Here is a 22,043-nt window from a genome sequence, read left to right as displayed (position 1 = left end):
TCAGCTGATGCCCAGTGAGAGAAATGAGCTGCAAGATGACCTAGCAGTCGTCAGAGATGGATTCTTGGACTATAGGTATTCACTTTTGCAAATCCTATGGTGTCATTCTTGGGTCTGCAATGTCCCACTCATATTTTTCAGGTCTTCTGTTCAAGACCTGGCTGCACCTCCAGATTGTCACTATGCCCAATCTTACGTTCATAAATGCTTCTCCAAGGAAGTGTGTACCTTGGTACAATTTGGAAACACTTAGCAGTTTATATATTTGTCTTGTTCTTCGTTCTCATCCCCACAATAACTTGTAATTTCTGACTGACTTTGCACCCGAGAACATACTGGGATAGACTGCGTTCCCAATCCTACTGAGTGACCACATGCAACTAGGGCATCCTCCACTTGGATTCATAACCTTTGTCTGCCTAGTGTCAGCATAATATGTTTTATAATCACCAGAATTTGACACTACACAGGATCCAGGATATTGTACTCCATGGTGTGTTCTTTGAGGACCACCCTGTGCTGATGTGATGCTTTAGGCCAGTGTTCATGGGAGTCTACACTTCTAGGGACAAATCCTACCACAGTGCATATTCTTTCTATGAGAAGCTGAAGTTAGGTCATGAGCAGGTAATATCACACCTACAGAGATTAGAAAATGAGAACAATAAAACCTCAGAGAAACTACAAGAAGCTCAAGAAAAAGAAATGCTTCTACTGCTAAGTGCCTTTCAGTTCACCAGTTGTGGAGTGGTCGTTTCTGCCTTTGTTTTTTGACTGCACAATCTGTAGCCCTTATTTTATGCCTCCTGCCTCTTGCCCAACAGATAACTCTGTGGGATTTGGACTAAGTTTTGCTAAATGTGAAATCCCAGCTTGGTCTTGTCAGCCTCATCAGCCTTGAGAATAAAAAAAAAAAAGTGTGTTTCCAGAACAAGAGGCCACTTCTTCTACCTCATTTGATGTGTGGATTATGTTTTGGGTATTTCAGTTTTCCAGGCTAATATTCACTTATTAGTGAGTGCATACCATGATTGATCTTTTGAGACTGGGTTACCTCACTTAGTATGATGTTCCCCAACTCCATCTATTTACCAAAGAATTTCATGAATTTTTAGAGAGTGGGGGGCCAGAAAGGGGGAAATCATTTGAAAAGTGAATAAAAAATATATCATATAAACAAAGAAATGAAAAAAAGAAAAGAAAAGAAAAACAAAAACAAAAAAATGTGTGGTAGATCTGGGCTCAGGCACGGTTTAGAGATCTGACTGATATGGAACAGGTATATAGAATATCCTCACCTTGGCTCAACTGTTCTATCTTGAGAATATTTATCCTCTACACAATTATTTGTTTTTTATAGGATTTCTCTGTGTTACGAAATATTCTTATGGTCTCTAAGACTACTGCTACAGACAAAGGCTTTACCACACTGATTATTATAGCCTTTCACTCTGGATAGTTCTATTATGAATTCATAGATAACTGTGTAGTGAAAAGTTCTTATCACATTGATTACATTTCTAAGATTTATTTTCAATATGTATTCTGTTATATATTCAAAGATGACTTTGCTATATATAGGTTGGGAACAAGTTAGAGAAACTTGACCTAAGGGCTGCCTTTTTGTTGCCAAACTACATTTAATCATGAGTTGAAACTAAGTATAAGTCCCAGGTCTTAGGGGACCTATGTACTTAACAATATCTGGCCAAATTTTTTTTATTCATGTTTTGTTCCTAATCATAAAATCTGGTATTCTTGTTTTAGTCCTAAAAATGAACTATTTTTTTCCTAACCACAAAAGAACAAATGACTATGAAAGGCTAGACCATAAAACCTGCATTCTGTATCATTTGACTTAGATTAACAGGAAAAGGACATCCTGATTGGTGGTAAACATGGCTCTAACTTGGCATGGATGTTTTTCCTTTTCAGATTTGGAATCTATATCACTTTCTGGCTTAGGGAGAGGGAGTGGTGTGTTGATGCAACTAACCTTCTGAGTATATTGCTGTGGTCCTATTTAGTCAGTAGCAAGTTGTCTACAAAAAAATCTTATCATTTGCATTGTAATGGTATTGTAATTGGGTCGGACCTCAGTGGACTTCATAACATAAAGATTTTTATCACATTGCTGAAATTCATTGAATTTCTCTCCAGTTAGAACAGTGTCATAAGGATGAAACTGATACAGGTGTGCAAAAGCTTTAGTATATGGACCATTCCAAAGCTTTATTATATTCACATGGTTTCTCCCCAATACAAATTCTTACATGATAAAGAAGAACTGTGCAAAGGCTTCACTATATTAAAATCACACACAGGGTTTCTGTCTTCACATTTCTATTGATATAAAGAGACATCATGAACAAGGCATCTCCTATAAAAACAAGCATTTAATTGGGGCTGGCTTATAGTTTCAGCAGTTTAGTCCATTTTCTTTATAGCATGGCAGGCATGCAGGCAGACATGATTCTGGAGAAGATTCCGAGAGTTCTGCATCTTTATCCAAAGGCAGCTAGGGAGAGAGTGTCTTCCAGGGACCTAATAGGAGGTCTCTTCAGCCCTGGTATGAATTTCAAAGCCCACCACCACAGTGATTCACTTCCTCCAACAAGGTCACATCACAATATAACACTACTCACTCAGCTTAGCATATTTAAATTACCATATTCCATCGCCTGGCCCCCACATGATTGCTCAACCCCTGAGTGTATGGGGATCACACTTAAACATACAGAATACATGAGCTCGAACTCCAAAAGTCCCCATCCTCTATAGCAGTCTCAAAAAAGTTAAGAGTCCAAAGTTCAAAGACTCTTCTGAGATGAATCCTATCATGTAATAGTAATCACATATATTTTTAAAAACAAAAGGGACATCATATGTCTTCATATAAACAGAATACACTTCACCATTCCTAAAGTTCATCGTGAGAAAATACTGTACCTAAAAAAAAACCAAAAAAATAGGCCCAAAGTTTCGCCACTGAGCTAACGGCTTGGCTGCTCAAGATACCTTCCTTCTAAGCCAGTGTTGCATCCCTACTGCTTCAACAACACAGTAGCACAGCAGGACAGTAGGACAGCAAGAGCAGGATTTGCACTTAGCAGTTGCCATGTGGTCTCAGGTCTCAGGTGGAGTTCACAGAGAGTCTACGTCCTCCCATATTTAAAAAGAGCCTGGACAGCCAAGCAGTGCTGGTGCACAACTTTAATCCCAGCACTTGGGGTGCAGATTTCTCAGTTCAAGGCCAGCCTAGTCTACAGAATAAGTTCCAGAACAGCCAGGACTACACAGAAAAAAACTGTCTTGAAAATGCAAAATAATAATAATAATGATGATAAAGTACTGATATACACTTTTTCACAGTTTTGAAATCCAGATTCATCAGGTGGGCAATTCTAGTTTTGTTTTGTTTTTCTTTTTTTGTTTTAAAGGAAGCAATGAAGCTCTTCAACGATCTGCTAAGTTTCACCACCGCCTTCCCAATGGCAAAACTGTTTCAAAATGGCTCCCAAAGCAATGAGCGGGACAGAAAGGAAGAATACACGCAGACATAAAGAATAGTGAACCACCAAGGTAAGACAATAGAAAAAAAGTCGGGTAAGCAGATCAGGACTACCTTGTCCCCCAAAACACACACACAAATGCACATGCACACACACAGACACACACACACACACACACACATGCACACATGCACGCAGGCAGGCACACACACATGCACACAAACACACACATAAACACATACACACAAACACACACACACACACACACATGCAAGCAGGCATGTACACAAACACACACACACACACACATGCAAGCATGCCCACAAACACACACACACACACACACACACACACACACACGGACGCACGCACACACACATACATACACACACATACACACATGCACGCACGCACGCATGCACACAAAACACACATAAACACGCACACAGATACACACACATGCACACACACACACACACGCACACACACACCTCTCAAAGACTGTGGCACAATTTTACACTTAAGACTGTCTGCATTGGACACGGACTACTGCGCAGGATGAAGTTCCTGCAGCTTCCCTACACTCACAACTTGCCCACAGCGCCACACCCCATAGGACAGAACCTTCCCAATGGCTGCAAGCAACAAGGGAAGCTGGGAGAGAGGAAGGCCACACTTCCCTGTCACTGTGACGGGCATGCAGGGAGTTGTGGTCCTTATAGTGATGCATGCTGGGAATTGTAGTATTTGAACCTCTAAGTGGAGTGAGTGTGTGTGTGTGTGTGTGTGTGTGTAGATCCAGGTGTGTTCCTCAGAACCCGAGGGCTTCTGGGAAGTGTGGTTTGCAACCCGCTTGCGGTTTTACCAGCTACTGTGGCCCTGGGAAGTGGTGGCGCACACCTGTAATCCCAGCACTCTGGGAGGCAGATGCAGGTGGATTTCTGAGTTCGAGGCCAGCCTGGTCTACAGAGTGAGTTCCAGGACAGCCAGGGCTATACAGAGAAACCCTGTCTCAAAAAAAAAACAAAAAAACAAACAAAAACAAAACAAAACAAAACAAATAAAAAATAATTATAATGGCATAGTTAATAATATTAATAATATAGTTAGCAATAATAATTATAATACACTTAATAATGATGATATAATTAATAATAATGATATAGCTAATAATAATGATGATGATGATGATAATAAAGTTAATGAAGTTAATAATAGAGTGGAGTTAATCGGCTTGAAGCCTCAGTTTCTTGTCTGTTTATGGCAGAATTCTGGCGGATATAGTAAATAATAATAGTAACAATAATGAAGTCAATAGTAACAATCCTAGTCATGTAGTTCGTAATAGCAATAATAATGACGTAGTTAATAATGAAAATAATAATGACGTAGTTAATAATAGTAATAATAATTTAGTTTTTAGTATAGTGGAGTTAATGAATTTCAAGCCTTATTTTCATGTCCGTTTCATGACAGAATTTTGGTGGCTATAGATAATAACAGTGATAATAATAATAGTAATATAGTTAATAATAATATAGTTAATAATCCTAATAGTACATGTTCGTGGATCGGCAGAAATCTTTTCCATAGGCGTGAGCTATTATTAATTGATTTTCGTATATGTTTAATAATAGCAGGAAAAGCATATTAATAGCAGGAATCTTTTGTAAAATGAATCAGTTTCTAGTAAAAAAAAACTGACAAAAGATAATTTTGTATCAAAGTTGAATGGGGATTATCTTGTAACTTGCAGTTCAGTACTCTCTTTATTCCAGTCTTGACTGGATTCTGTACATTGAAATACTATTTAGCATATAAATTTAAAGGAGTAGAAGCCTTTTTCAGTTTAGATGCCTTGGAGCTAGAATAAATAATAAACAAATATGGATCATTTTTTCTTGTGAATCTCTGGCTTGTAAACATGTTGTGTTACAGATGGGTTTGGAGAAGGTGTTTCGCTCACATATTGCTTGAGGATCTTCAGACCATAGCCACTCTAGTGACCAGGGCTGAGTGGATGGATCGAGGACAGTTAACCTGCGAACTCTTCCAGTCTGGTTACTGAGCCATGGCCATGCTAAGCCTGGATCTGCTACATTGTACTGAATTCTAGTAGGATTGTGGGGACCAAGAAAATTCCAAGGGGTGCAAGAGCTAAATTCCCTTCCTAGACACCCCCCTTGACCTTAGGGGAGCTTCAAACACATCCTGAAAAGAATTGGAAAAGGTATCCTAAATTAAATACGAGTCCAATGACTAGTTCACAGACTGACCTCCAAGAGCTCCCAGGGAATGGAGTCTGGGTAATCAGAAGGTTATTTAACTCTGAAATGTCCAGGGACTTTGTGTTGTTTGTAACTTTCCATGATCATTTTGTGCTTTTCAAGACACTGAAGTACATTGTGTCTTTATATGCAAATGACTGCAAGTTATGGTATTTAATGAACTATTAAAGTAAACAAACCACACTGGGAATCAGAAGGAGACCCGGGAGATCAAGGACCAGTCTCAGCACCAGGTACAGCATCTCTTTCCCTTCCCAACTCAGGAGAACAGGAAGGAAGGGATTTCCTGCTCAGCAGGAGACTTCAGCATTAAAACTTCTTGTGGAAATCCATCCATCAAGAACACAGAGTGAAGGAGGGAGGAGGTTTTTTCCCACTGAGCAGGATAACCAAGTATACACAGAGAAAACACAAACAAATGCAAAAAGAAAAGAAAATTTGCCTTCCTACAGATCTCAGGTATGCAGATCTCACCTGAGAGAGCATAGTCCTTAGAGTTCCACTCCCCTCCTAAGTCAGGCATCTCTGAACTGTGAAACCCCAGAGGCTGCTGTTGCAGAGGGATTAGCCATGTCTGCATCCCATCTGACAATGTCCCTAGGCTCTTTCACATCTATGGATGTGGAACCCATGGATGTCCTAGAGTGGGACAAGATGATTAGCTGTCCCAGTTACTGCAATTACCTTACTGATCTGCTCCGCTCAGGGAATGTTCCTTTAAAACCTATTACACAGGGGATTCAATTCATTGTTGTGGGAGTAGCTACTTATCTTCACCATCTCTCTGCACACAGACTCCACCTAACACCCTTGGAAGTGCTCAGATGATTAAAGGACCAGATCATCTGAAAGTCTTTTTGGCAAATTTCTCTACTCAATACAAAAAGAATTTTTCTTATTTTGAGACAAGGTCTCCTTTTGCAGTCCTTGCGTGTCCCAGAATTATTATGTAGAACAGACTGACCTTGAACTCAGAGACCTGCCTTCTTCTTATGTGCTAGGTTTAAAGGTGTGCACAAGCATGCCTGGCTCTGGAAATCCTTATTTAATTATAAATTTAAGAGGCATTTGCCTGTTCCTCAGATATCATCCACGAGCCACATTTGTTTGTTGGATGTGGCAGTCAACTTTTCACAGTAACATCTGAAATGAGGGTGTCTTAAAGAGAAATGTTTTATTCTTCCCTGGAACTGACATCCTGTCATCACTTGGCGGTCAATTCAGAAGGTCTAAAATCAGATTGTTCCTTTCTTGCCATTGTAACCTGCAGATCACCTACCACCCAAGTCCCCCAACATGAACCCAGGCTTCCACTTTACAATCTTATTGAAAACAATATAAGAAATTGTAGTGGGTGGGCAACTCTTTTCTCCCTAAAAAGCCTGTTAGTGTTCACACCCCAACCCCTAATGAAACTCCACCCACAAGGAAATTCCTCTGAATTGATTAGTGACCACTTCCTACCCCATATTCAAATTCTGTCTTTGCCCTTGAAATACAATTACATAAGTTGTGGAGAGGAAAGATTTCAATTCTGTGCACTTTACACATCAGAATCCAATGATTTTACATAGATTTAAGGAAAAATTCCTTCACGTATCAATTGAAAAGGCAGGAGGACAAAAGAAAGCAACTTCAAGGCTCCTGGGCACGTGGGGCACAGTCCCAGCACAGAAGCCCACAGGGGCAGAATGAGGTTCTTGCTCAGGTTTGCTCTGCCTTCTCCCATTGAATATAGTGAGGGATTCCAAGGCTTATTCTCTTAGTCTTCCCACAGTGCTTGGGTGTCTTGTATTTCCAGGTTCCCCAATCCTGTAGCCTCAGTCATTTCTGGGAGCGCCCTTGGCTCCAGGATTCACCTGGGTCAAGCATGTCTCCACTGTGGTGGGCGCTGTCATCTTCTGGCTCGTTCAGAGCCCATTGGACCCTTCTCCTGGATGTGACTCCTACTTCTTGAGGACCCCAAAGTCTCTCTGAACTCTCAGCCATTGGCTCCTCTTCATGTGGCTCTCTATAGCGTTTCTGTCCCCTCTCTTCTCCAAATGCAGCTTCATCCAGCAGTGTGGCTATGCTGGGGTTCCCAGGCCCACAGCACCAGGGGTGCTGGCAGGAGGGATGACTCAAGGCCTCAAAATTATCCATTGCCCAGGCCCATGCCTGTTCTCAGGTCAGGTCTGGAGGCATGTGGGACTCTGGGTGGTCCTTCCTTCCAGGCAACTCTTCCAAGGGTGATGCAGAAGCCATAGCTTCATATTCTCAACCAATAGCAGAGTTTAGCAGGTGACATTCTCCAGATTACAATCTGAGAAAATTTGAAAAGATAATTAATATATATATATATATTTATCTGCTATATTATATCCTGTATGTTTCTTCTTGTAATATGTATTTAATATATTTATCTCAGGAGTGGTGGCAGATTTAGCCTATATATTACTAGTATCAACAGGTGAGGCTGCTAAATCTATAGAGATAAATTTATCAAATACATTCAACTGATATCTGTTTTATGATAGCTGCCTTGTGTATTTTGCCTGTATTCAAAGAAAGAATGGCATTTCAGTGACTGTGGATGTAGCACAATAGCAAACACTGAGGAATAGACCTTCTTCTCATCACCTCAGGGATCCTTCTCCCATATTGACCATACTATGGATCCCAAATCAACAGATACCAGAAAATTGAAATGACACCTTGTACCTTGTCAGAGCACCATGGGTTAAAGCTGCCCTGCAACAACAGCAGAAACAACAGAAAGTCTACACAACTCTCTGCTCACTGATCTCTAGGTCAGGGAAGAAATAAAGGAAGACATTCAGTTCTTTCTAGAATGCAACTAAATGAAGGCACATTTATGAGACACAATGAAAAGAGTCCTAAGTTCATAGTGCAATGCCTAAATAAAGAAATTAGAAAGTTCTCATATTGGAGACATTTAAGTCATATTAGTTAGGATTCTCTAGAGTCATAGAGCTTATGGGATGTCTCTATAAATGAAGGTAATTAATTGTAATGACTTACAGTCTGCAATCCAACCAACCCAACAATTAGCAACTGTGAATGGGAAGTCCAATAGTCTAGTAGTTCCAGCTGATATTCTGTGCAAGCTGGAATCCTGAAGAGGTAGGTTGCCACACATGTGTTGGCAAGTCAGAGCAAGCAGGCAGAGAATGAGCCCTCCTTCTCCCATTGTCCATATATTGGCCTCCATCAGGATGTGTGGCACTCAGATTACAGGTGTGTGCAACCAGGTTTGGATCTGGAACTTGCTTTGTCCCAGGTTGACTTTGAACTCAGAGAGATCTGATTGTCTAAGTCTCCCAGGATTAAAGGCATGGACTATTTTGCCTGGGGCTAAGCTTTGCATAGCCAGTCTGCTTCAAGATCTTCCTGCTAAGATCTAGATCAGAAGCCTGTGCCTTCCTGCCTCAAGATCTGGATCACAGGTGTGGCCTCCACTTCTGGATTATCCTTCATTTCACACGTAGTCAAGTTGGCAGCAAGGAATAGTCATCACAATAAAACACCTGAAAGCTCTAGGAAAAAAGGGAAGAATCAGCACCCCAAAGAGGAGTAGAAGGCAGGAAATAATCAAAATTGGGGCTGAAGGGAATCAGTTAGAAACAAAGAAAGCAGTGCAAAGAATCAACCAAACCAAGTGCTGGTTCTTTGAGAAAATCAACAAAATAGACAAACCTTAGTCAAATTACCAAAGTTATAGAGATACAGACTCCGAAACAAAAACCGAAATAAAAAGGGAGGCCTGACAGCTGACAGTGAGGAAGGTCAAAGAATCATTAGGTCTTACTTCCAAAACCTGTCCTCCACAAAATTGGAAAATCTTAACAAAATGGATGATGTTCTATACAGATACTACTAACCAAAGTTAAATCAAGATCAGGCAAGCTCTTTAAATAGCCCAAAACCACTAAAGAAAGAGAAGCAGTCATTTCAAGTCTCCCAGCCAAAAAAGGCCCAGGGCCAGTGGGTTTTGGTGCAGAATTCTACCAGATGTTCCAAGAAGAGATAATTCCAATACTCCTCAAACTATTCCACAAAATAAAAACATTTCCAAACTCATTCTATGAATCCACAGTGACCCGGATACCTAAACTATACAAAGTCCCAACACAGAAAGAAAATGTCACATCGATTTCTTTAAGAACATTGACACAAAAATACTCAATAAAAATTCTCACAAACTGAGTCCAGGAACACACCAAAGAAATTATCCATCAAGATCAATAGTCTTCATTTCAGGGATGTATGGATGATTCAATATAAGAAAATACATCAAAGTAATCCACTGTATAAATAAACTGAAAAAAAAATCCCCTCAGGATTATCTCATTAGATACTGAAAAAAATCTTTGATAACATCTGATACATCTACATTTTAAAGAAATTTTTAAAAATCAGGTATACAGGGCACATACCTAACACAATCAAAGCAATATACAGCAAGCCAATAGCTAAACTCAAACTAAATGCAGAAAAATTTATGCTTTTCTACTAAAATCAGGGACAAGACAAGGCTGCCCACACTGTCTCTATCTATTCAACCTAGTACTTGAAGTTCTAGCCAGAGCAATAAGACAACAAAAGGAGTTCAAGTAGATACAACTTGGAAAGGAAGAAATCAAAATATTGCTATTTGTGGAGGATATGATAGAATACAGAAGCAACCCAAAAATTCGATCAGATATCTCCTACATCTGATAACACCTTCACCAAAGTGTCTGGATACAAATTTACTCAAAGAAGGCAGCAGCCCTCCTGATAAATGGTCCTAGAAAGAAATATCTTGTTGCGACTTTAACCAAGCAGGTAAAAGATCTGTATGACAAGAACTTCAAGTCCCTGAAGAAAGAAGTTGAAGAAGATATCAGGAGATGGGATGATGTATCATGCTCATGGATGGATAGGGCTAACCTAGTGAAACTGGCCATTTTATAAAAAGCAAACTATAGATTCAATGTAATCCCCATTAAAACTCCACCTCAATTTTTTTTACAGACCTTGAAAGATCAATTCTCAACTTGATATGTAAAAACAAAAAACCTAGGATAGCCAAAACTGTCCTGAACCATAATAGAACATTGGGAGAAATCACAGTCCCTGATATCACTCAGTACTACAAAGTAATAGTAATAAAAACTGCTTGGTATTGGTGCATAAACAGACACATTGATCAATGGAATTGAATGGAAAACCAAGAAATAAACCCACACATCTATTGACAATTGATATTTGATACAGAAGCCAAAACCATATAATAGAAAACTGAAAGCTCCCTCAAATGGTGCTGGACTAACCGGATGTCTCTCCATGTAGAGGAATAAAAATAGATCCATACTGATCATGCACAAAACTTAAGTCCAAGTACATCAAGAAACTCAATATGAAACCGGATGCACTAAATCTCATGGAAGAGAAGGTGGGACATACCCTTGATTGCATTGATAAAGGAGACATAACCCTGAACAAAAAACCAATGGTTCAGGCTCTAAGATAAACAACTGATAAATGGTACCTCATGAAACTGAAAAGCCTTTGTAACACAAAGGACACTTTCAATATAACAAATCATCAGCCCACAAATTGGGAAAGGATCTTTACTAACCCTACATCTGAGAGAGGGCTAATATCAAAAATTTACCAAAAAACTCAAGAAGTTATAAACCAACAATCCAAAGAATTCAACAACAAAAAAGTGGGGGTAAGGTGTAGAACTAAACAGATTTTCTCACAAAAATACTTAAAGGAATACTCAAGTTCCTTAATAATCAGAAAAAAGAAAATCAAAACACTCTGAGATTCCATTTTACACCCACAGAATAGCTAAGATCAAAAACTGAAGGGACAGAATGCACTAGAGCGGATGTGGAGCAATGGGAACACTCCTCCACTGCTGGTGGGAGTGCAAGCTTTTACAACCAATTGGAAATCAATTTGGTATTTTCTCAGAAAAATGGGAATAGCTCTGCCTTAAGACCCAGCTGTATCACTCTTGGGCAAATACCCAAAAGAGGCTCCAACACCTCACACAGACACTTGATCCATCATATTCATAGCAGCTTTATTTGTAATAGCCAGAAACTGGAAACAACTTAGATGTCCCTCACCTGAAGAAAATAGAGTATATCTACAAAATGGAATATTGTTCAGCTGTCAAAAACCAAGACATCACGAATTTTTCAGGCAAAGGGAAGAATTTTGAGAATATCATCCTGAGTATAGCAGCTCAGTCCCAATAGGTCAGCCACACAGGTGATGCAAGTTTAGGTAGATAATTGCTCCTCATGGACATGCATGTAAATATTCTCTGTTGTAAACTTCTATTTCAATTATTTGAATTTTTGTGTGAAATAATGATGAACTTTGTAACATGTGATTATGTATTGTGAAAAAAGTATAAGTGCTGAAGACAAAGAAAAAGAGCTGCTCACTCTTTTTCTTTTCCTCACTTAGATTTAGGGTAGAAATTTTCCCCTTCCTCACTTAGCCTAGGAATTTTTGGTTTTCCCCAATCAGACACGATTTTTTTCCCTTTCCCTGCTTAGGATCTTTCAGCTTTTCACCTTAGATAAATTTCATAGGAAATTTTTTGGCAACTTAGTATGAAATTCTATAACCACTTCTCTAAGTGACCCATTTTCTTTCCCCACTTCCCACAAGCAGGCTGTAAGTTAGACCTCAGCAGTTCCTGCTGAGATAGAACCAAGGCCACACTGCTTAATCCTATTAGGTGGCAGGTGTTAATCGCCTAAGCCAGCAGTCTTTTACCCTCAGAAAGAACAAAAAAAGGTTTTTTAGGACTTTTCAGGAGTTATCCTCAGCATTTCCATAGTTAGAGTGCTAGAAAGCCCTGAGATCCCCAGCATCAGAGTCCTGCCTACTCTGTGACTACACCACTTCCTCTGGAGGTCAGGAGGCTCCTAGCACATTTGCAGGTTCCTCTCTCATGTAAGCCTCTGTTTTTATTCATCTTTAGGAACCCCCTCAGGCTCCCTTGTGTGGTCACATCCTTTCTGGTCCTGAGGTAGTGGGAAGTGCTTCAGCAGAGCCAGGCCAGAGACTTCTGGGCAGAGCAGATTTCTGTGTGACAATAGCTGCCAGTGGCTCTCAGACTGTTTGGAAGATTTTGATTTTTTTCAGCCTAGGCCTTAGCCTGTGTACTTCCCTTTTGCTCAAGGTGGGACAGTGCTGGGTGACATCTGGACTCCACTACAGTTGGGAGGTCTGCAGTGTGGTGGTGCCTGGATAATGCTGTGCCTTTTCAGCAGGGCCCAGACTATGGCCCATAACTGAAGATGAACTCCATATTCCCCAGAAATTCAGGTCTCATCCCTGCCATGTACAAACTGGCTTTGAGGTGTGGCTTGGCAGCCTCCTCCATCCTTTCCTCAGCTGTCCTCCAGAGCCCTGACCTACAGTGCACACTATTTTTCAGTTCTTTCTCTTGGATAATGGCAGACAAGCCATTGACCACAGCCACCATGTTTCCTGCCATCTCTTCCTGGATAGACTATAAACAGGTGAGCTGGCTGTCCGGCCGGGCTGTGCGTCATGCCACCCAAGCTGCTGAGCAGGCCCTGCTTTCCTAAACTGTGTAATTGAGAACATCTGAAACAAGGAAACCAGTCCAGGGGACAAGAATCAGGGCTCTTAATGATGTCTGAACAGTTTATACCAAAGAACCCAGTTTGTGGTCTGTAAGAGTGAGAGAGGCTGTGAATGCTTCCAGTAAATTAGGAACAAAGCCTTAGCCTTCAAAGACCTTAACATGATGATGATGATGATGATGATGATGATGGTGATGATGATGATGATAAAACAACCTTTGTTCTCTGCCTTGCTACCTTTTCTCAGGAGATTTCTCCTTAGTGAGCTTCTTTCTCTTAAAGAAGCTCCTTGCAGGCTGTTTGTGGACTTGCTCTTGGAAATGGGTTCTGTCACCGCACAGAGCCAGCTCAACTCCTGCCTTTTTTCTTGGAAGACTAAATTCCAAGGCTCAGTTCGTAGAGGATGACACTGTTCTCTCTGATGCCAACAACTGTGGGGCAGCTGTCGTGGCAGTATCTGTTTTCACATGTCTACACAATGATGCTACAGAAGGAAGATAATATATGTGTCTTATAAAAGAAATCTTAAATTTTATTAGGTCTCAGTATTTTTGATAAGGAGAATAATGCAAAATGTATACACATATACATTTATAAGTATATAGAAACACACACACACACACACAGAGAGAGAGAGAGAGAGAGAGAGAGAGAGAGAGTGAGTGATATAGTATCTTAGATTACTTTGGATCTCTATGACTGAATTTCTGGTTCTTATCTATTTCATGGGACACGTTTTGGTCCTTTCTCTATGTTGCTGCATCTCCTCTGAATCTATACTCAATGGAAGAGTCCTGGCTGATAGGCAGTAAAGAGATAGAATCTTACTATCTGGGTCTGATCTGACACGCAGAGATCTGATCATACTAAGTGTGAGATCACAGACCACAACATAGGAGAAGAAACCACCTCCCTAGATGGTGAGAACCATACACTTCTAGAAAAAAATTCCAGAACAAGATTTGCATAATTTACCTTTTGTGCAAGTTTGTCCTTTGCATACAGATCTCTGACTGAAAGTTGTAACTGACATTGATAAAGAACAAAGTAACAGGGAATAAGCATTAAATAAGCTAATGAGTTTCATACTTTGTTCTTTTCCTCATGTTACTGGGGATGGAATTCAGAGCCTCAAGCATGCTGCTCTCACACTCTGACTCTGAGGTACACACACGTCCTCTTTCCTTAATCTTTTCCTGAGAGTATTAGTATCCTCAGATATCAGGATTATGGGGCAGAAAGGAATAGCATCTCAGAGACAGTGAATGATCAGATTTCAAATATGAGAAAACGTACATTCACTAATCCCAGAATCATAGATATTTGGTTACTATGGATTTCTAAGAAGGGGGTGATGAAGCTGAACTGCCAGGAGGGTAAGGAAAAAATGATAAAAACCAATCAGCACTGTGTCCTGACTGAAAACACGGCCTTGATTACTTGCACAAAGATACATACACAAAAGAGAGCTGTGTCCTGTCTGTGGGCATGGAGCCCACTCTGTAGATAATTGGATATTTATTTTAATCCAGTAGGTACCAGTGTGAAAATTCCAATTCTGAAATGAGAAAAGGCAGACTCACAGTTGCACACATTTGCCTCCAAGTCCAAGTTTCCTGTCTCTCATCTCCACCTTTCTCTCCACCTTCCTCCTTTCATTCAATTTTCCATTCCTCATTCCTCTTCTCTTCTTTCTCATATGTCTCTCCCTATCTCTCCCTTTTCTCTTTCCATTCTTATCTCTCTCTTTTCCTCCCAACTCTCATCTCATCTTCTCTGCAAAATGTTGCCATTCTTTTAGAAACTGTGAACTTATCTTCCTTTTGCAATTCATCATTGTCATCTTTGTCCTCCTTCTAGACCTTGTCATCCCTGTCCAATCTTAATTGCCCTCTAGTTTCTTATTTTTGTCCTTTCTTGTCTTTGATTTCTTTCCCCTTCTCTTCCATCTACATTCTCTCTCTCTCTCTCTCTCTCTCTCTCTCTCTCTCTCTCTCTCTTCCTTCCTTCCTTCTTTGTATTCTTTCTCTCGATATTCATTTTCCTTCTATTTTTCATAGTCATCCTCCTTCTCCTAATCTTCTCAATGTCCTCCACTCTGTCCTCTGTGTCCTCCTTCTCTTTCCCCTGTGTGTAAAAAATTCTCTGTATCACTGTCTCTGGATCCCTTTCTTGCACAATGAATTCTTGCCCATTGATTGTGAGGAACAAGGGACAATAATATAAAACTGGGGTTAGCTTGTTTCTTTAGGACATCAAGTGACAAAACATATTATAAATTAATCATATTCATTGCTTACCCAACACTACTTTGCCTGAAGAATTCAGAAGAATACAGCGGTGGGTAGGAAGAGACATGGAACTCCCATATAGTGTTTCCTGTTGAATTTCTTCAATCTCTGCCTCTTAAAGTTACTTCTTAAAAGGTTGTCTTAAAAACCAGCAGTGGTGTTATCCTGTCTTTTAAGAGTAGTTGGTGATCATTAGAATATGCACATAAAAGGAAGGCATTCATAGCAATCAGTCAAGACATTCTGTACAAAGACAGTTTTTAAATAGTTTTGAGACATTGGTGATTTTGTATTGTAAATTCCAGACTTGAATCTCACATACTTACTATTTATACTTGGGGGCACACACCACAGCAATGGATTCAGGGAGCACCACTTGATATCCAAAATGTGTGTGCAGTTCTGCACTTGACCAGAAGGCTGTCTGGGTTGGATGGGTCTGAGAAGACAAAAGAAGCAAAGAATTCTAAGTTAGCCCAGCCAGCTATGCTTGATTCACCAAGGAAGGGAGGCACAAGGAACATTAACAATCTGTTCTCTCCTGTGATTTCCAAAATAATCCTTGAATGAAGACTGCCATCTGTCATGTGCAGCAGTAATGTGGAACCATCTTCTTTGTCGTCCTAATTCATAATGTTCAAAATGTACTGCATTTTTCTCATTTAGTGCCTTAGTTAGTGTTTTCATTCTTGTGAATCAACATCATGGTTAATCCAACACTTATAAAGGACAACATTTAATTGGGGTTGGCTTACAGGTACTGAGGTTTGGTCTGTTATCAACATAGCAGAAAGTATGATAGCATTCAGGCAAACATGGTGCCTGGTGAGCATAGAGTTCTACATCTCGTTTGAAAGGCAAAAAGGAGAAAAATGACTCCTCCTCTCTCAAGGAGGACCTCAAAGTTCATGCGCAAAGAGACACTTCCTCCAACAATGCCAATGCTAGTCTATCAAGGCCATACCCCACAATACCCTGCCTGGGACAGGAGTATTCCAACCACTACACTTACTTTTAGCTTGTCCCTCAGTTAGGACAAGGCCCTTATGGTCATCCACGCTTAGTTAAACCTGATGTCTAGACAGTAACTATTACAAGTTTTGTCTTCACTTCTAACCCATCTCTGCTTCCTTCCTGACAACAGCAGACTGATTGCTTCATCAATATTTCTGATAACAATCTCTTTGATAATGCAGCTGTTTTTATTGTATCCTGCCCCTGAGACCCATGGGATTTCTCCCTATGTGAGAAGGAGCTACTTCTGTCCTTCTGATGTGGTATAGTATTACTGTCATATGATCATACTATGTCTTTTTCCATTACTTTTCTTCTTCCTTCACTGGGTCTCCATATGTAAAAACCCACCAAACAATTGCTTGCATGAATGGTGATAAATCTTGCAGATGTTAAGCCCTGCAAGCCAGGTGTAAAAGTTACATTTCTACCCATTGCAATTGAATCACTGTTAGAATGGAAGCGGTGCACATGTAAAATGGAGGAAGACATGGTGAGAGCAAGAGGGGTTTCATTCTTCGAGGGAGAAAGTGAGATTTCGAGCAGGCTTCTAGCACATTCTCGTTTCTTTCTCTAAGTTGTGTATGAACACAGAGGCTTCCCACATGAGCCATTAAACAACTGTGTTTATGTATGTATACTCACACCTAAGCTATCATTTAAAACATCAAGCTTTTGGAAATCTAAAGTGAAATCAATGAAAAAGTAAAAAATTAAAAAAAAACAATAAACAAGAAGAAACCATGTCCAAACTATTTCACAGCTCCTACATGACAGTAATCTGCTAACCCATTGCCAAAGAGCAGCCTCCTCTTCAAATTCCCCTAGATTCTAGGGCCTAGATGCCAGCTTTAGTATGACAGTTATAACAGAATCCACAATGGCCAATTTCTCATCAAGTGACTTTTGTTTTGAGGCACAATATTACTGTTCACTCAACGTGGCACCAAATTCACCAACTTGCACTCTATCCTCCTGAATGCTGGGGGGTCCAGGAGAGTGACAGTATAACCAGATTTTATGACATTACTGGACATTGCATTATCTGCCTTCCATGGTTTAAAATACATTAAGTCAATATCCCCAGAACTCCAGCAGGTTCCATCCTGAATTCCTGCTTCCTGTGTCCCCATCCTATGGCTTCTGTGAACCTCATATCCAGTGCCCTTTCAGCCTTGTTGTTCCTTCATCCCCACTGTGGTCCCTGATTTCCTCATTAGACATTCACCTAAGCTGCTAGGAATTGTTTCTCTTGCAGCCAGTTCTCCATATTTACCGAGTTCATGAGCCGCCTGCATGTTTAAGTGCCTCAGGTCCCTCTCTAGCCTTCTCACTTCATTCTCCCAATGTTGATGTAGTTGTAATATCTCACATGTGCCTTCAATTGCACACTTTATAACTACATCTCACTTTCAAGTTCTGTCCTCTTATACAAATCCTACTCATGTTTATGAGATGAACACTGCCCTCACCATGATCCTAACTGGAATCCTGCCCTGTCTCAGACTCCTCAAACTTTATCCCTATTACCTGGATATCTGAATTCCCCTGATCACTCCTCCACACACACACAAGACTATCACCCCCCTTATCATCATTCCGTGGTATCAGCTCCCAAACCTCACCTGACTTTCCCTAACCAAGCAGCTTTGCATCTCCTTCATTTTAACTTCTAGAGTATGGCTTTGATCACACCATAATTTTGCTCAGAATAGTCCACAATGTTTTCCCTCTACTCAAAATCACCACTACTTTTCCAGTCCATCCAAGACAAGGGATGGCATGGTTCTGATGGCTGATATCAACACATATCAGGCATTCTTTTCCAATACAAACCATAAATCCCAGCCAACAGAAATGCTCACTGATACAGGAGGTCAGTGTATCAATCTCCAATGCTATCCCCCTCCCCTATATACTGTTTTGGACTCCTCTTCCTAAGTTATCATAAGTTGCCTTACGTGTGGCAGTTCTTCCTCTGCAACCCACACTGGCCTATATTTTTCTCCGGCAGTATATTGTGCTTTTTGCCTCATGTGCCTTACTCATTTTCTCTATAATCTCCCTTTTGAGTCTCAAGACACAAAAGGCCAAATTTCAATTGGGCATATTATATTATTGAAGTAGGCATTGCAGTAAGAATAGATGCAATTGGATGGAAGAACACGAAGTCACAGGAGACTGCCTCACACATCAGCACTTCTCAAGGTCTGACTCCAAGATCTTACAAAACCTAAGAGCAATCCACCTTGTTGTGGCTTATATTTAGCAAGTTACAAGAATTTCAATTGTTTTGTGAGCAGCAGTCTTTGAAAATGAGATACTCATCCAAAGGACTCTCTAGGCAAATAGTGTGTTCCCTTGAAAATCAAAAGATGTATGCTCTGCATGTGCAAATACTTGAAAACCTAGCTTGTAGGATCTCATTGGTTGGGCACAAAGGAAGTACTTCTTCATAAATACAAAACATAATCATTAGAAAGGACACTCTTGGCATACTTAAGTTTCATTTTTACATCTTTTAGGTATGTGGTCTGTAGAGACTGTTTTAATACATCCTTGCAAGCAACAGTTTTCCATGCAGATTCGTATCAAGTTGGAACACTGAAGAATTACTCCGAGTAAGACATAAAATACAAGAAGCTGTAAAAGTACTAGGAAATGCTCCTTTAACTCGAACTGCTCACTATTGACTGTATATGGTCAGTGAAGAAGATCTGGAATGGATTGACTCTGTGCAGAGCACTATTTAGGCTGGCTGTTTCTAAGAGAGAGACAAGAGGTACCCTCAGTTACCGAGTTCCATTTGCTTACATGAATCCAACCCAATGTAAGAAGACCCAGTTCTTCTTATATGAGGAACTGATACTCCTCATTTTGTGCATAGCAAAAGTCTTGGGCTCCTTTCTGGAGGGGAATGATGATGTAGGTAACACAACTCTTGGAGGACTTAGACCCATCCTCTCACACACACATGACGCAGACCACACCAGTGCATACATATCATTGTTCCTACGCTCTTTGTTGTTTTGGGTGCTATTGTGCTTTGTTGAGATACAGTAAAAAGGAAAATATGTTGAGTGGAACTGGAGATATACATCCTGACGCCTCCTGGTTCTAGGCTCTTTCCTGTAGCAGTCAGCAGGTCTGCTCAGGTGTCCTGAGGTGTCTTGATAATTTATACTCCAAAGCTTACCAGAGTAGGTATGAAGTCAAGGACACAAAAGCAGTTTCCTTTTCTCTTTGCAACTAGGCACCATGTCTATTCCTGCTTTATGCCTCCCTGGCTGCCTTATGCTTTCGGGCTGCCTTCTTTATCCTTTAGGTAATATGACACTCAGACTGTGGAGCTGATTTGAGTTTGTAGGAAGCCTTTAGCTTCATTTTGTGAGTGACTAGAATTACTGGCTCTAGCCCCCAACTACCATGAAAATTTCTAATTATAGTGTTCATTTCCATGGACTCTGAAAAGCAACCAAATACAGTCATCAAATTCAAGATGGCCAGTCCTTGTCACACATAATTCCCTCTGGAGGGTGATGTGTGTGGATATATACTCTAAATATGTTCCCTGGCAGTCATGTAAAATCAAGGAGAAAGAAATGGCCCCAGATCAGGAGAAGTGTTCATATCTTTTCCAAGGCTTCACATAATACACCACATTTCCCGATTCTTTTCTTAGTGTTCTGCCTTCCTGAGGGGAGGAATTTCTCACATAAATCCTGAGGGAGGACCAGCAGGTACAGGTCTCTTCTGAATTGTAATGAAAAATTTAGAAAAGTCTGAGGTGAGAGGGCCTGGTATCTCTGAGCAGTACTCAGTCTGGCAGCCTGGGAGAGAAATTCAAAGTCATTGGGATTCTTTCCTTCATTCTGCTCCTCATCATGGGCGGGAAGTATTACTCTGAGTTCTGGGTATTGGTGTCTGGGAGATGGGGCCTTGGACTTTACTGTCAGCTTAAGCGGATAGAGCAATATTTTTGGTTGTGAATCTGGGCTGACTATAAAATATCTATGTGTGTGGAGGGATTCATTGGACAAAGTCTTCTGAGGTATGGACCATATGTCTCCAGGGATCTAAATTGTAAGAGAATAGGAAAAGTTCTGCTGTGTTTCCCCAGGCAGAGATATGTCTTCTCTATTCTTAGTTCATATCTCCAGATTTTTTGGCCTCTGGATTCTAAGATCTGGACATGTATTTTCCTGTGTCCTGCTGGGATTTTCCTTAGGCACAGTCTCACACAAGTGACTTACAAGTCTGTGACTTCCAGACATAGAGTCAAACTGCAAGTATTTCATAGAGTCCTCCTTTACGAAGCCAGCTGTGGGCATGCTCAATCATATGGAGCATTTACACTAGAGCTGTGAGCCTATGAGAAACCCCATCAGGTATTAAGAGGCTGCACACAGCAGAAAGACAGTCTATTCTCAAGATCAGACCATCAGGGGATATCCCCAATAGTACAGTATTGTAGGGAAAGAGAGACCCTTGTGGCCTCAGAATTGCAAGGGAAGCTCAGAATTTTTCTTTCTTACCATCAACTCACAGACACATCCAGAAATATTGCTAGGTCTGCACAAGCTGACAAGACAGATTGTCAGGACGGAAAAAGGCAACACTCAACACAGGAGGTTCTGTTACCAGAGGAAACTAAATTGATCCCTGATAGCAAAATATTGAACACATGGCTGGAGATTCAGTATTCTCTGTGGGGTCCAGTTCTCCAGACTTGAGACACCTGTCCAGCATCTCTGCCTTACCTTACTTATGAGCTTCAGTTGCACTCATGTGTGACTGATCCAGAAGAAATTGGAACCACTTCTACACAAGGCTTGTCCAAGTCAGAAACCTGTGGTGACTCACCTGGGCTTTCCAAGGTGCATGTTTCTGCAGCCTCTTTGGAAGCTGGTGATGTGGCTGGGGCTGCTTCTTCACAGTCTTCCTTTCCTGAAGACACCACTGGTGGGCTGAGGGTCCTTGTTGTTACTAAAGAAGGCTGAGCTTTCTTTGATGTTAATGGTGCTCCAGAGCCCACCTCCCCAAAGTTGTTTCCTTCAGAACCATACATTTTTCCAAATGGCTAGGAAGCCCATTTGAAAAATCCTGATGTTACTAGAATGTTTCTTATCTCCTCCCAGAAGGCTACTTTTTGGGCAAGTTACTCTTTATTCTTCTTCTGTGGGAAGGGAAAATCATTTAGGCCACTGCTTCAAACCTTGGAAGCAAATTCTTGTCAGCCAAGATATTAACCAAATGTAGTTCTGTTAAAGTCTGACATCTCAGTGTAGGGCCTGTATCCCTGGTGTGTTGAAA

General features: G+C 40.6%; 2 protein-coding genes across 4 annotated transcripts in view; both read right to left on the bottom strand.

Annotated features, from left to right (window-relative positions):
• Nucleotides 1-13,301, bottom strand: part of LOC127685071 (STAM-binding protein-like) — a 78,757-nt gene extending 65,456 nt beyond the window's left edge. The window contains exon 1 of the mRNA XM_052181853.1: nt 13,235-13,301. Coding sequence (XP_052037813.1) covers nt 13,235-13,301 — 67 coding nt within the window. The remainder of the gene's footprint in view (nt 1-13,234) is intronic.
• Nucleotides 1-22,043, bottom strand: part of LOC127676075 (zinc finger protein basonuclin-2-like) — a 577,904-nt gene that overhangs the window by 309,417 nt on the left and 246,444 nt on the right. The window lies entirely within an intron of this gene.

This window comes from Apodemus sylvaticus, chromosome 1 (genome assembly GCF_947179515.1).
Source record: "Apodemus sylvaticus chromosome 1, mApoSyl1.1, whole genome shotgun sequence".
In the NCBI taxonomy this organism is placed as follows: domain Eukaryota; kingdom Metazoa; phylum Chordata; class Mammalia; order Rodentia; family Muridae; genus Apodemus; species Apodemus sylvaticus.
The sequence above is the reverse complement of the archived record's forward strand: the minus strand, read 5'-3'. Positions and strand labels throughout refer to the sequence as shown.